Source organism: Dendrobates tinctorius, unplaced genomic scaffold (genome assembly GCF_039654945.1).
Source record: "Dendrobates tinctorius isolate UK_male_01 unplaced genomic scaffold, ASM3965494v1 ptg000116l, whole genome shotgun sequence".
NCBI lineage: Eukaryota > Metazoa > Chordata > Amphibia > Anura > Dendrobatidae > Dendrobates > Dendrobates tinctorius.
In genome coordinates, this window is record NW_027361784.1 from 18839770 (window position 1) to 18854982 (window position 15213).

Below are 15213 nucleotides of genomic sequence, written 5' to 3' on the forward strand. Positions count from 1 at the left end.
CCTAACTCTTGTATTTAAAACCTTTCCACTTGTCAAGTGACGTAAATGTGATCAAGGACCGAGGGACTGAACCACCAGTAATAGTATAGGCCAGATAGGATGGATTTTCCAACTAAGGTTTTCTCTGGTTAAAAAGTTTGAGTCAAAACTTGGAACTGTTTTTCACCCGAGCACAAATCCCAATAGCTTAGTAAATCTCGCCATAGTGTCCACAAAGTAAGTTATAATCGAAAGGGTTTTTTGTGGTATTGTATGTGATTCCCACAGATTAGTACCATGATTTTTCTCTCCACAGTGCTGCCTTTTAGTGCTTCAACAGTGGTGCAAATTCGGCTCTTTTTCCATTTACATTCAGCGCTATTCTTCTTGTCAAAAAAATCAGACAGCATGGCAAAACCCAGAAGGACCACAATGCACGTCAATGGGATCCATCAGGCACAGGCCGTGCCAGTCACATGACCAATCTGGCAAACTATCAAGGCTTTAATTTGAAATAGAAGCCACAAAGAAGATGTAATCATAACCAAAAAAAACACATACACAAAGTCAGCCCAACTCGCAGATTTAGGCAAGATTGGCCAACCATCTGATGTGCATGACTCTATCTCAACAGACGATGTTGGGGGAGAGAAGATTCACACAGCGGGCATTTTATTGGCTGATCATTTTACTCTCAAGGAAGAAAAGTTCCTCTCTCACTGTTGAACGCTCAGTCAAGTCAAATGAGTAGGTCGAACATTGGGTCAATAGTCATCTCATGTGCATGGCCAGCTTTAACATTGGTGATATAACGCTCACACAATCCAATATCATGTGTCCAATAGCAGTGACCATAGGGTAGATCTAGGCATGTGCTACCTCTGTAATGATTACACCGGAATATATACAGCGATATCGGCACCTAGATAACCAAATTCACAGACTCAATTAGTAACTGCAAGTCACAAAGTAGTCTCTGAAAAATGGTGATTCCCATTTAGTGCGGTGTGTGGCCACTTATCACAGATTTTTAAGAATTACATTATTATTTCCATCGAATTCTTCACGTTACATGATAGAATAAACAAGTCCCGAATGAGCTTATTCTTCATGGACACTACAAGCGACGTAGATTGGTTGACAACCCGGCACCCAGTGTTTCTCTTAGACATTTTGGTGAGATTAATCCAAACTAGGACAAGTGGAGTAATGAACTAGAACAGTCAGATTAGAACCATCATTTTTCAAATGCTGTAGTTCATTTTGACAGGACTGGATGAAGATCCAAAGAGATCCCTTGACAAAGCATGAGAAGGCGGAACACCAACTTTCGTTGGAAATCAGATAATGTCACACTAGCTCAGAAAACCAAAACTATTGCTCAAAAATGGAAAAGATCTGGCTACAATATAGAAAATATGACAAGCAATAACATAGTTTAAGCAAAGAACATTCAAAAACTGCAAATATGGAAGTACCATCTAACAGTGTCCAAATGCAGAAATGAAAATGGAGAGTGTAGAGCAAAATGTGTACAATATGTCTAATGGGGCCCCCACTTATCATTAGTATTAAATCTGTCTGCAGGTTTTTCCCTACCAAATCTGAGATCAACATAATGAAGAGGCAGAGACCCTAATTCTAAAAATATATCAGTTATTTTACTGGATTTTGCAGTTTTACTAAAATCCCTTTTTATCTGCTGTAGATCTAGCAGCTCTCTGAATGCTGAGCTGTGTATAACCCCGCCCACACCACTGATTGGCAGCTTTCTTCGTACACTGTGCATAGGCAGAAAGCTGCCAATCAGTGGTGGGGGTGGGGCTATACTGAGCTCATGAATACGGAGGACTATATGACAGCAGGTTTCTTAATCCTCTAGTGATAATATCCTGCTGATAAAACAATGATTTTATAAAAAAAAAAAAATGGAAAGTTAATGAAAATCCAGCCCTAGATTTCCAGTGTAAAAATAAAAACTTATATAGAAACATCCAAATTAAAATCGTAGAAACATTGTAAAAGACAGGACATCATGGAGATAATAGCAAAAACCTACGCATTTCTATCTCCAGGGTGTCCTGTTTTCTAATATTTCGATTTTTCTTTAATCTGGATTTTTCAATAAAAGTTTGGCGTTTTATTCACAATGGAGTGTTGGATTTTCACTAACTTTTCCTGTCCCATCCATTCCTTTCCAAAGTTTTCAAAATTATTTGAAAATATTGCACCTAGAATTTCCATACTTGTAGTGTCCACCTGGTTTTTTTTTTGGAGCCCGTGACTGTCACGTCCCATTAATCAATTTTTTCTGCGTGACGTAAGACATTAGCAGCATTATCAGCGCCTGCGTTTTCCATGACTAAAGGGTTTTGTGCTTCGATGTTCTCTGAGGCAAAACAAAGTTCTTTGGCTTCACTATTTAAACAAAGGCGCCTGTAATTGCAGATCCATCTGTTCCAAGTCTCCTCCTGACTTCCAAGTCATTCTTGTCCGACGCCCAGACCGAAAGCACCTGAGCATTATATATAGGGACAGACGAAGCCCCTGGGAGCTATGCTGCCGTCCTCTGCTTGATCCAAGGGGAAGAATTCATCCTAATATGTCGGACATTATCTCTCCTTTATTTGTTTTCCCAAAAATTTAAAGTCGGTAACAAACTTCATCGCCACCATGAAAGGATTGGAAAAAGCCTACCTGGTCAGTGACAAAGCCACCAAGATGTATTCACTAACTAATGACAGGTAACGCGAGCGTCACCGACCCACAATGCATAGAGAAAAAGGCGCAATATTGGTACACTGACAAGGTTGTCAAAAATGCGCTACATTTAATGCATTTTTGAATAATATGATTAAACTGTTAAATTGCTTAGTTGGGATAAATATGGTGTTTCGTGTAGTTGAAGTTTGTTAGCTAGTTTGTACCTTTATGTTTTGTGCATATGAAAATGTTATAAAAGAATATATTACAGTCATTTTTTTTATTTCAATTAATCTGATTGAAATAATTTTTAAAAAATAATTTTTATTTTATTTTCATGGAACTCTTTATGGTAATTTTGATTTATAGTATAAATAACGCCCAAAAATCATCTGGTATGATAAAGTAATGCAAAAATGCGGGCAAAGCAATAAAAAAGTTTACATCAGTTATTAAATATTATACAATTCAAGCCAAATGTAAGAGAACATATTTATATTCATAGCTTCATGTTATCTATCTATTATCTATCTATCTATCTAACTATCTATCTATCTATCTATCTATTATCTATCTATCTATCTAACTATCTATCTATTATCTATCTTTCTAGCTATCATCAATTTATCTATTATCTATCATCTATCTATCTAATCTATCTCAGGTATAGAAAAATAACAGTCACATTATTCATGCAAAGATGGGTGCAAATCCCCCAAGATTATCACCAAAACTTCTCATGTAGAAATCCAAAAAATGGAGGCAGCGCTCCAAAGTCAGATGGTGAGAAAATGCAATGTAATCATCCCATGCGAAGCTTCAGCTCAAAATAGCAGATCCTTTCTCAAACATGGGATTTATACATTTTTATCTACGTCTTTATTATTGGCATTTTCTTGAGATTTCTTTGGGTTTATTGCAACAAACTTCAAATTGCAACAGCCTACTAGGAGACTACTAGTTTGTCATGGTTCTGGTGCCATTTGTATACTTTCTTTTAAAGGTCCCTTGGTTTGGAGCTCGTATATTGGTAAGTACTGTATAATACAGCCAGTAAACTAGTGCACTTCAGCCTAAAGGCCAGGTGAATATGTAAAGTCCCAAAGTTGTAGTGTTTGTGCCTTTAAGATATAGCAGAGCTAGCAGCTCCCTCATTAGGTTTGCACAATGCTCACATTTCCCTTTGCAGATAATGTACATGAGAATTCCGTACATAGACGTGGTATGTATCTGCACAAAGTAATGTACTTATTATATTCTGCTATCAGTAGGTTGTAAGGAGTTAACAAAACAGCCCTGATTTATATATATAGGGTAATAAGGTCACCTGGTTAAACCACATGACTGAATTCTGGTCTTGGTGGAGAAGGAGACATTTTGCACACAAGTAGTCACCTAGGAAAGATGAATGAGCAGGTACAGAAGCAGCCAAAGCTCCTGTGTGTGAGAAACCACAGCCTCAGCTTCAGATAACTGAGTGATAAGGACTGTGCATCTAAGCAGAAGTTGGAATTCAGGGATCACTGCACCATTTCTATATCTGCATTACTATACTTCAAAGTAACTATGAATGCTGCATTATAATTGAATCTCTGTTAAATAATTGTTTATCTGAATGTACCTTTGTATTCGTGCAACAAGTAAAAGTTATCAACAGCCCCTCTGGTCTCCCTGTTTCTGGACTATTTGGAGTGCACCACATTACATCACACTACCAGGAAGCAGAGGTTAATTAATTGCACCCTGATGTCACAAACTTTCTTTTCTTTTTTTTGTCCCTGCCATAGCAAAGTGGTAATATCTGCACACCACATGGTGCATGACCTATGGCATAGTAGTGCGTGCATTACATTACATTACCGTGGTCAGGGGTGTAACAAATACTTTCTGCCTCGGGCCCAGCTGCCACTATAATTACTCATTGGACAGTTAGGGAGATATACTGTACTAGCTAGGGTCTGACCGCTGTGCTTTTGCACCCTGCTCTCTCTCCTGCTGTGCATCTGTGGCAGCATGACCACCACCTCTTCCTCAGAACTGCGCACTTCACTCAGATGGCCTTGATTCTATGTGCGGTCTAGCACCTCATCCACCCCATGATCTTAGGCCCAATCCTCATCCCTGACCTCCTTGCCTGTCTGCAAACTGCATAAAGCAGTGTGCAACTATGTCTTGTCATAATCATCATCTGAGATGTTTTGTGGTGGTCCACTGACCGTGTGCACTAGCCCTTCCATGTACTCACCCTCAAACTGATCAAGTGGTTGGGCATCAGTGCACTCATTCTCTTCCATTTCTAAGGCAGGGCCAGGTGCATGGTCCACGGAAACCCAGCCAGCAGTCATCAAAAAGCAGGAGACTTCTGCATGACTTACGGTTCAGAGTGCTTGGCTGATTTTCTAGGGGGTGAGGTGGAAGCCGGGTGACCATGGTCCTCAGGTACCAACTGTGCTTTCTGCAGGGGATAAGGTGGAAGACAAAATGAAGGAACTGGAAGCACTATCAGCCATCCAATCTAAAACCACCTGTACCTGATCAGGCCTCACCATTCATCCAGTGGTACTCAGGCATACAAAATTATACAGAACATCCTGTCGCCTTCGTGCACCAAAGGAAGGTGTTTCATTTGGGAGCATAGCAGGCACAGTTTGACCACATCCTCTGCCTGCAGCTTATACACCAGCGCCATCAGCAGCATCACAGCCCTGTCCCATATTTGGTGCGCTCCTCTTTTTTTTACGTCCCAAAAAAGTGCGGAGTATTACATGGCCTGTATGCAGAGAGTGAGTACCCAGCCGATTATTACACTGCCGATATGCAGAGTACCCCCACAGAAGCTGTTTTGCAGACCTATTTCATGAGTTTAATTTTTTCTTTTAAATTCTGTGGAAGCATAGTTGAAAAGCAGTGTCTGACTTTCATTAGTTCACTTTCATAGATTTTTTAGTTATTATTACTTTTGTCAGATTCAAGTTATTTCTGTGACGATTGTGGGTTTTTCTGTTATGAAACGAGGGGTACCAACAATTTTGACCATGTGTGTATTAATTAAATTTCAGTAAGTGTGTTCAATATTTTTACCATGTATTATTTCTCATTATTACACATAACTTAATTTATGGACATCTATGGTTTCATTTATTTGCCTGTATGGATTGGATGGGTTGTTACTGAGATCTGGTGAGACTTTCATGTCAATTTGACCTTTATAAATATATTTACTTAGAAAATTGATGATATATGTTCAATTCTTATTTCACCTCCTGTATGTGCCAGCTCCAGTCTCAGCTGCATTTAGCAATGTAGTATTGAGAGATACAGCAGAGACTCTTCTTGGTGTAAGGGGTTGCGTTGAACGGTATCTGCCTTTAACCCCCTTTTAATTACATCCCGCTTTGTATAATTGTGGTTTACGAATGTTAAGTACTTTTGCTGCTGTATTATATTTACTGTAATCTTATAGGGAAAGTGCAGTTCCCCTGTTGATTATTAGATGGGGTATGATAGTTATAGTGTTTAGTATTACGTAAAGTTAAACATAATAGGGGCTATGATGGGTTAAGGCAGGAAACTTTTCCTAGTAGGATTTTGGGGCCAGGGCGACCATTAGCTCGGGTGGGCTTTCTAGCCCAGGTGCCACCGTATCATGCAACGCTACAAGTGTGGAACCCAGCCATCCTGTGAACGTGGGCTGAAGCATCAGCAAGGCTAGCAGCGCAGCAGTAGAAGAAACTGTAACTCACATAGTGGTCACAGCATTGCGGACAGGTTGCTCATCATGTGGCAGCTTATTGCATGGGCTGATGCCCTCAGAACCGGGGCAAAATGGCTGAGGGTACTCCCGAACAAAGTAAGTCTGAACAGAGAGGACACTGAGGAACCGAAGAATGCGGTCTGCCCTGGGAACGTGCTCGGTGACAGAGAGGAGGGAAGGGAAAGAGGAAGAGTTGCATTTCGTACAATCTAATGTTGATGCTGCCTCAAATATGGATGTGCTGTGTAAATAGAAGTTCAGTAAAGTTGTTTATTGGCAAGTTGAAATGGACTGTGGCTCATTTTGTGTACAACCGGATAGAGGAAGTTTCCTGCTTCGTAGAGGGGACCCTGAAGGTGTAAGAGCTACAGGTATGCCGAATGATAGACAGTGTATACTTGTGAAGGGAGGCCAGGGTGCGTTAATGCAGATATCCTCAGCCATGACTACCGCCCTGGCCGACCTTTACATTGGCACTGCAAGTATGCAATTATGCAATTTGCATTCACTTGACAACTGATGAAACTGGCAAGCAAAGTCAAATCGAAATGGTCTTTTTCTTTGGTGGACAAAGGTCCTTTGTGCAAAAACAGTATAAGTGCACCTCCTTGTGACAAAAGCTGTTTGCTGATTTGAAGATGGAAGTGGGCCCGCTTACCTCCTCGGCCCCTGTGCGGCTGCACGTGCTGCCCCTGGTGTGTGCATTATACACTGTTAGGATTTGGCTAGCTGCAGCACTTCCTAAAGATTTCCCCATTGATGGGCAAGACATTTAAGCCTAAACCTAAGCCTAACCCTAAACCAATCCCTAGCCCTAACCCTAGAACATATGTCCTTGTTTCCCACTTTCACACTTGGTTCAGTGTTTATAGTGTAGATTTGCGTTTTTTTTCTGCACATCCCCAGCCTAACCCCACGGTTCACAGCCAACAACATCAACAAATAAAATGTAAATGATTCGTAGTAATAATAATAATAATAATACAAGTATCATTGTGGCACAGTAAAAACTAATAAGCAATAGAAATGGAGCCGGATGCAGCTAGAAGTCATTAATTCCTACCACTAAACAAGGAAAAGGTCATAGTGATATTGGAATAATAAACAAAATGTAACTTAAATGCTGAAAGTGTCCCGGCTGCTTATTACAAAGTGACCTAAGCCAAGCACAAGACATAGAGCACATTTGTATTGTATGTATTTGTGGATGCTCGAGGCAAGGAAACAAAAAAAGAAGACTTTATGAGCGCTCTAAACAATGGCCCCTAATATTACTGCTGTGTAACAGGAGACCTCTCCTTATATCCTAGAAGAACAGCTCTATAAAATATTACTGCTGTGCAAAGACAAGTTTTAACTCTGCATTACTATGCAAAACCTGGTCTCATATGGTTGGCTTCAGTTTAATCTTTGTGTGGACTTTTGTTTTGCTATGGGGTTTAAATTATCCTATTGGGCCATATACTTTTCCAACTAGGTTATACAGTATGGTACCACTGGGTCCACAGTGAATGTGCATGTGATCTTGTTTTCTCAGGCTGTACATGAGGAGCGAGCCTGTTTCTGGCCATTTTATGACTTGTATAATGCATTTTCACCAGTTTTTCCCTCTGCAGATTCTATCTATAATTTTCAGTTGTCTCTGAGCTGATGGATGAAGACTAGCCACTAACATGTCTGCTATGCACAGTATACAGAGACATGAAGGATTACTGCTCTCCTGTCTCTATGTAGCAAATGGTTCAGAAACATTAGCTATCCAGGTTATCCATATAATTTTATTCCAGGAGACTTTTCAAAATAAGCTGTCATGTGTGTGTACATGAGGAATAACACTGTTTCTGGTCATTATATGACTAGTATTCTGTATTTTTTTATTAGATTTCCCCCCTCTAGACTCTCTTTCTAATTTTCAGTTGTCACTGAGCTGGTGGGTGGAGACTATCTGCTATGATGTCTTTCATACACTGCACACACCAATATGGAAATTACACAGACATGGAAATTCCTGCTATTCTGTTTCTACAAAACGCTTGTTCCAAAGCATGGAGGACATTGTACAGCCAAACTAAGCAGTGCAGCTGTTAATCCATCCATTAGGCTCACCAGATGAGGTGGAACCTCTAAACCCCAGGTCTGGGTGGGCACAAAGGAGTTGATACAGCAAACAGGAAGGCACGTGGCAGCAAGGGCGTGGCACACTCAGAAATTTAAGGAGCAGCATGACAGATTAAGTGGAATCCAGCAGGGGTGAATGCAAGCACAAACACAAAAAGCAAAGATGGTGGCACACACCAAACATAGGACTAGAGTCTCAATTCCAATACACAGGTACTGTGTGTGTGTATTATTGGGTCTTAAGTAGGTCTAGAAAGATGATGTAATGGATCTACCCAATGTGGAGCACTACAGAGGGCAGCGGACCCAGGAGAAGGAAGCGGAGGCCGGGATACCAGGAACAAGTGTGTAATACCATCACTGAGATGAGGGAAACGCTTACTAAAAGGCTGCTGCACGATCTGTCTGTGTCTTCTTCTGCCTGTTCTCTATTTGTGCTCCTGCCTTCGCCCACTTTGTGCTCCTGCCTTCGCCCACCCTATGAACTAGGCAGCTGTAACCTGATTCCTTAGTGAGCTGGAAATTCAATTCCTCATGAAACTTGCAGCTGAGACAGTTTTACTCAATTTTCTCTTCAAAAGGGCTGTCTAGTTTAAAAAAATTATGAACCCAATTTTAATTCTATTCTGAAATTCTGATTTATCAAAATAGATTCAAAAACGTCAGACAAAGCTGGTAGTGGCTGCACAGAGAGTTCCTTGCTCAGAAGGTTCTAGTCTGTTCTGGAGTGGGTTATCAGGGCTTAAGCTACAAGTCAGCAGTCACTCTGTGACTTCAGACTTGTGAATCCTCACATCGCACTGCACACTGTAAGGTTTCTCTGGTGCTTGCACCAGGAGATGGCGGTCATGTGATCATATTCCATTTGCCTATTCAGCCTCGCTCCATTCACTTGCATCGAGCAAGGCAATGTTCATCAAGTCAGCATGTGACTACATGTATGCAAATCACACACAGTACAATCCTCACAGCGTGCAGTGTGCGCAATGTGAAGATTCACAAGTCTGCAGTCACATACATTCTCTATAAGAGACTTATCAAAAAGGAGTTTAGAAATTTTGATCAGATAACTGAAAAAAAGCACTTCAAAGTGAACATAAACCTAACAACATCAAGGTAGTCTTGGTGAGTGCAGTGTACTCCCGCGGCCTCAATACGCTTCTGAACGCATCATGGGGGACACATAGTGACCCTCGCATATAACACTGGTCACTGCCTCACAGAACCTATACATATTTGATGTGTTAACTCATAATGACCTGGAGAATCATAATGGCAGGTTAGTTTTAGCATTTAGTGAACATGGTAAAAAAAAAAACAGTTGTGGAATTGCACTTTTTTTGCAATTTCAAAGCACTTGGAATTTTTTTTCCATTTTCCGGTACACTATATGGTAAAATCAATGGTGTCAATCAAAAGTGCAACTCGTCCATCAAAAAAAACAAAAAACCCTCACATGGCTATATTAACCGAAAAATATAAAAGTTATGGCTCTGGGAAGCGGGGAGCAAAAAATAAACACAAAAATGGAAATGGGCTGCGGCATGAAGGGGTTAATCCCCATTAAAAGTGTCCAATGAGTGATTCCTTCATGTGAAGCAACTCCACAGAACACTCCCTATCCTCTCCCTTCTGCCCTAAGTGACAGATCTAGTGGTTCACGCATTGGACTCTAGAGCTGTCACTCAGAATTAGGAAATGTTCCGTGTAGAAATCCTTGAATGCTTCACGTAAAGGGACTCCCTACTTGCAATCAAATCACAGCATGGGTAGATGGAGGAAATAACCCTCATCCATACCTCATCTTTGTCTATGGTCATACTTCAGACCTTTCAGCTGCACGGATTCTCAATCACCACATTCCTTAGTCAATTGCATTATATCCTATTGGTGATCCTGCAGCAGCGTTTCACATGCTTCCTATAGGAATTGTGACTATCCCAACCCTGTCTGGTGAGCGCATTGTTTAACTTTTTATACCCTTTTTGTCACCGGATAAGACCCCATTTTGCGCTTCTTCTTCAGTTACTCTATTTTATTTGTATAAATTTGATGTCAGATGTCATCCGAGTGCAGTCTGATGGTTCCCATGGGCTCATTGACTTGCACGGCCGAGTGCGATCTGAATATCAGATCCAACTTGGGCATGCAGCATTTTTTTCCTCGGTTCAAGGAAAAAAATCGTACATGTGCGAGGCCCCATAGAATAACATTGGTCCGAATGTGATCTGATGCTTTGTTGGATCACAAATCAGACCAAAAATACGGCCAAGTGCACGAGTTCTAAGTCTGTATATTTGGAAATAAATAGGCTCAGATTGCTGCAAAAATTGTATAAAAAGAGGAATCAGAGCAACATTTTTTACATATTTATTTTAATTTTTTTTTTTTGTCACCGGACGACATTACTGTATGACTTGGCCATAATGCAGGTCTTTCCGTATATTGTGGTATAATCACTTTACATAATTTTATCGCAGCTCTTTTTCATTCTTAATTGATGGGAAACAGGTTTATACCTTCACATTTTCATAAACGTAATCGTACCCATCCTTCTTATTTACATATCGGTATTCCTTAATGAGAGACTCTGCATGTCGGAGAAGGAGTCGCAGAAAGTTATTAATAGGAGCCGACCGCCCGGTTATTGTTCCGCGATCGTGATTTATAACTGCCTATTGTAAATCCCAACCTTCACTTTGGAAAGCTGCCCGGATATTGTCGTATCATAGATGAGCAATTCTATTACTTCCAGAAGAATATTCTTAATTCCATCTGTAAAGAACTTTAGAGGGTTATAAAGAGAGTCAGGAGATCGTCCATTCAGATCACACACGGAATTCTAGAATAACATCCTTAGTTACATAAACATAGATTATATATATCAGTGATCAGTCTAACCTATAATTAATGGTGAATAAAGAAAATCCTCCTCTCATACAAAGGAGGATGAAAAGGAATCCATGCATTTCTGTAGCAATCATACTGCGTTTATGGCATTGTGTCTGCTACAATTTACATTTCTCAATAGCATTTTTGCTAAACAGCGGCTAGAAAATCCAAAACAACATTTAAAATGAGTGGTTGTCATGTCGGACACTGTTCGCACCAGGGTGTCCGGCAGACAGCGGTAATACCCCATCCTACCACTTTGTTTTCAGCGGCGCTGGTTGGTCTTCTGATCCGGCTTGGATTTGGTTAACCAGGTTGTCATTCTGGCTGAGGGCTTAGCCACGCCCTCTGTCTTTAAATTGTCCTGCGTGACTATGGGCGTCGCCGACTATAGCTCTTGCCTTCTGCTAGCGATACCTGTCTGGAGTGGTGGTCTAAGGAGCATACTGTTTTCTGGTGTAGTACATTCCGTTGTTGCCATTTTGCCTCCCTGTGTTGTATTTTTTGGTTGCCCTTGCACATTAGTGTATTCTCCTGTGTGTACGCGGTGTGGTGCGTTTCCTTTATCCCTGTCCATACTTATTTGTGGGGTCTGGTGTTTGGTCTCCTCACTGGGTGGAGGGTGGTGGGTTCAGCTTAGCGCTGGACAGGAGACAAGGACAGGGTGGAGGCCCAGGCAGGCACACCTTCAGTGTAAACCCTGGGTTGAGGGACAGACAGGGTTTCCCCTAGTCTGAGGGACTCCGCAGGGGCCCCGGGGTTTTAGCCTATAGTTACCTAGGCTTCCCATGACAGTGGTCCAGTTTGGAAACTCATTTTCAAAGAACGTTTTTGATTATTTTGAGTTGATAATCACCATCATTGGTTAACCGGCATGGAGAGTGGTCATAAAGAGCATTCTCTTAGTCTTTGGAGGATTTACATATAAATGCCAATGATTTCTTAGCCATCATATAGTAATAGCCTGATTCCTCCAATACCTTGGGTAATGAACTAACTGGTCAGGACAATTTTACCTATAGTTCCCACAACTTTGGGTAGGGTCAAAGTACTCAGCTGCCCTTAGGGTTCAATCTGGTGTTCCCATCTGGAATATTTATAGCATATCAACAAGATACCCTATATGGAATCCAATATCCAATATTGGGACCTTTATCTCAAAAACAAGGCACCAGTGTGCGCTGTCAGAAGTTGTAAGGTGGTCTTCCATGTGTAGCTCTCAGTACTTACCTCTAGGGGTAAATCCACACAACATCTTTTAGACACCGACATACCCGCTGAGTTTTACCATAGGAAGATATTTCAGGACAAGCCTGGACTATTCACCAGCCAGTGCCTGTACAATAAATAAATCTATTTTTGATAACCAGTGCAGGCAAAACCGACAACTGCGGCTGTAGCCCTCAGCTGTCAGCATTATCTTGGCTGGTTATCAAAAATAATTAAAAAAAAATCATAGAATCCCCCCATTTTTTGATAACCAGCCATGCTAAATCCTTTTCGGAGCACCATTCCTTTAAGTGCCCCTTAGTTCCTGCAGTCTTTTACAGTTGATGCTTTTTTCCTTCCAGTGGGGAACAAAGAAACTGTAATAAGGAGAAACATCAAGATGATGAGTCCATTCCCGCATACCACTGCCACAACAATAACACTAAGGCGTATGATGCTAGACAGAGAGAGCAAAACATGGCCCGAAAGAAACTCTACATTGCGGCAGCCATTTGCTTGGCATTTATCGTGGCAGAGATTGCAGGTAACTTTAGTTCAACATACTATATGCTTTGTTCTTTAGTTTAAAAAAGTTTGATCTATTTACTCTATTTCCAAGGAAGGTCAGACGTCCATCTTACAAGGAATGTGTCACCATCAGGAAATGATCTGTTGTGTAAATTAGGCTTTTGTGTTACATGTTGTAATGGAGGTCTTGTTCGTGATCACATGGCAGCTTTGAAGATGGGTACAACGAACAGGCATGGCACCCGCCACTCCATTTTCAACATCACAGAGATTGCCCGGGACTTCAGCCTTTAACCGCAATACAGGAATTTGGACTTAACATGGACCCCTAGGCTGGGACCATGGAGTTAGCTGCTCTTCGGTGGTGCGACCTGGCTAGAAGAATGATCTGGTAGTCAAGCCAGAACCAGGAGGTCAATGCAGGGCCAAAATCGTAAGGCAGGAACATAGTAAAAAAAAAAAAGCGTGGTCAAAATCAGGAAGGTCAACTGGGAAACAAAGCAGTGTACTAAGATGTCCATTGGAGCTGGTCAAGTTATAACTGGCAGTGCAGGGGTGTTACATAGAAATCATGGGGCCCCAGAGCAAAAGTCTTAATTGGACCCCCTCCAAAACAAAATAAACACTTTACAGGGGCACAGAAGAGCATAACTCACAATTGTGCAGCTCTTACAAAGACATTTTTGTCCTATTGAAGCCCTTTAGTGTTCCCACACATTAAGATACCCGTTTTATGGCCCCCATAAATCATACCAACAAGTGAGCCCCCAAACACAGTGTGATATCCCCACAGTGTCTTCCTCCAAATGCACAGTATGATGACCCTACAGAACCCCTCCGCAAAGTATAATACCCCAAAAGTGACCCCCTTTACAATATAACATGCCCACGGTGCCCTCAACACTGTACAGCCCTTCATACAGTATAATGACTCTCCATACAGTATAATGGTGTTCTATACAGTACAATGGCCTTCCATATAGTGTGATGGCCACTACACAACTCTCTATACAGTATGATGACCTCCACACAACGCTCCACAGAGCATGATGGCCCCAACATAACTCTACACACAGTATAATGGATCCAACATATCCAACAACACTGTATAATGGCCCCCACACAATACGCCACGCAGTCTGATGGACCCAACACAACCTTCCACACTGTATAATGGCCCCCACACAAAACACCACACAGTCTGATGGACCCAACACAACCTCCCACACTGTATAATGGCCCCCACACAATACGCCACTCAGTCTGATGGACCCAACACAACCTCCCACACTGTATAATGGCCCCCACACAAAACGCCACACAGTCTGATGGACCCAACACAACCTCCCACACTGTATAATGGCTCGCTCTCAATTTTACTTTCATTTTTGTCCTAAAATCAGTACAATATTAAAATTAGTAGTATAGTGGTATCTTGCTAAAAAAAAAAAGTTTACTGCAGCCAGAGAAAGAAATGTGTAGTTTACAAGTGGGCGACTCACAGTTTGAGTATCACTGCCTTGTAATAGAAGAGTGGAGGAAATAGAAGATAGTAGAGCATGAATGCAGGATCTGACTACACACATCGTCACTTTGTAGTCTGTTACCACGGATATACAGGTCTGCAGCGGAGCTGTAGGCACAAGTCTAAGATATTTTGAATTAAGTCTGCTTTAATCTTTTATTCACTGGAACCATAAAAATTAGTTGCAAGGGTTCCATACCGTTTAGCATGCCATCAATTGCACAGCAATAGACCCTCAGCAAGTGATTTTTTCAAAGGAAAATTAAAAGGGGAAGTGTATAGTGTAGCATTGGAAGAAGGAGCAGATCCTGAAATGTTCTAGAGGTGAAAAAATAACCTTTTTTTGTGTTTTGGGTGCGAGATGAATAAATATTTTTAGACTTTATGAAACATTAAGATACTGCAGGAAAGTCCAGGATGACTGTATGGGCGGTAGGAAGCCTGACCGGGCTATAGATGATGAGTATACAGGATAGATTAACATTAGGTGTAGCAATCTTGCTCG

General features: G+C 41.2%; 1 protein-coding gene across 1 annotated transcript in view; it reads left to right on the plus strand.

Moving 5' to 3' along the window:
- Positions 1-2442: 2442 nt before the first annotated feature.
- Positions 2443-15213, plus strand: part of SLC30A8 (solute carrier family 30 member 8) — a 31941-nt gene continuing 19170 nt past the window's right edge. The window contains exons 1-2 of the mRNA XM_073590229.1: positions 2443-2723; positions 13018-13199. Of these exons, the coding sequence (XP_073446330.1) occupies positions 2653-2723; positions 13018-13199 (253 nt within the window). The 5' untranslated portion in view covers positions 2443-2652. The remainder of the gene's footprint in view (positions 2724-13017; positions 13200-15213) is intronic.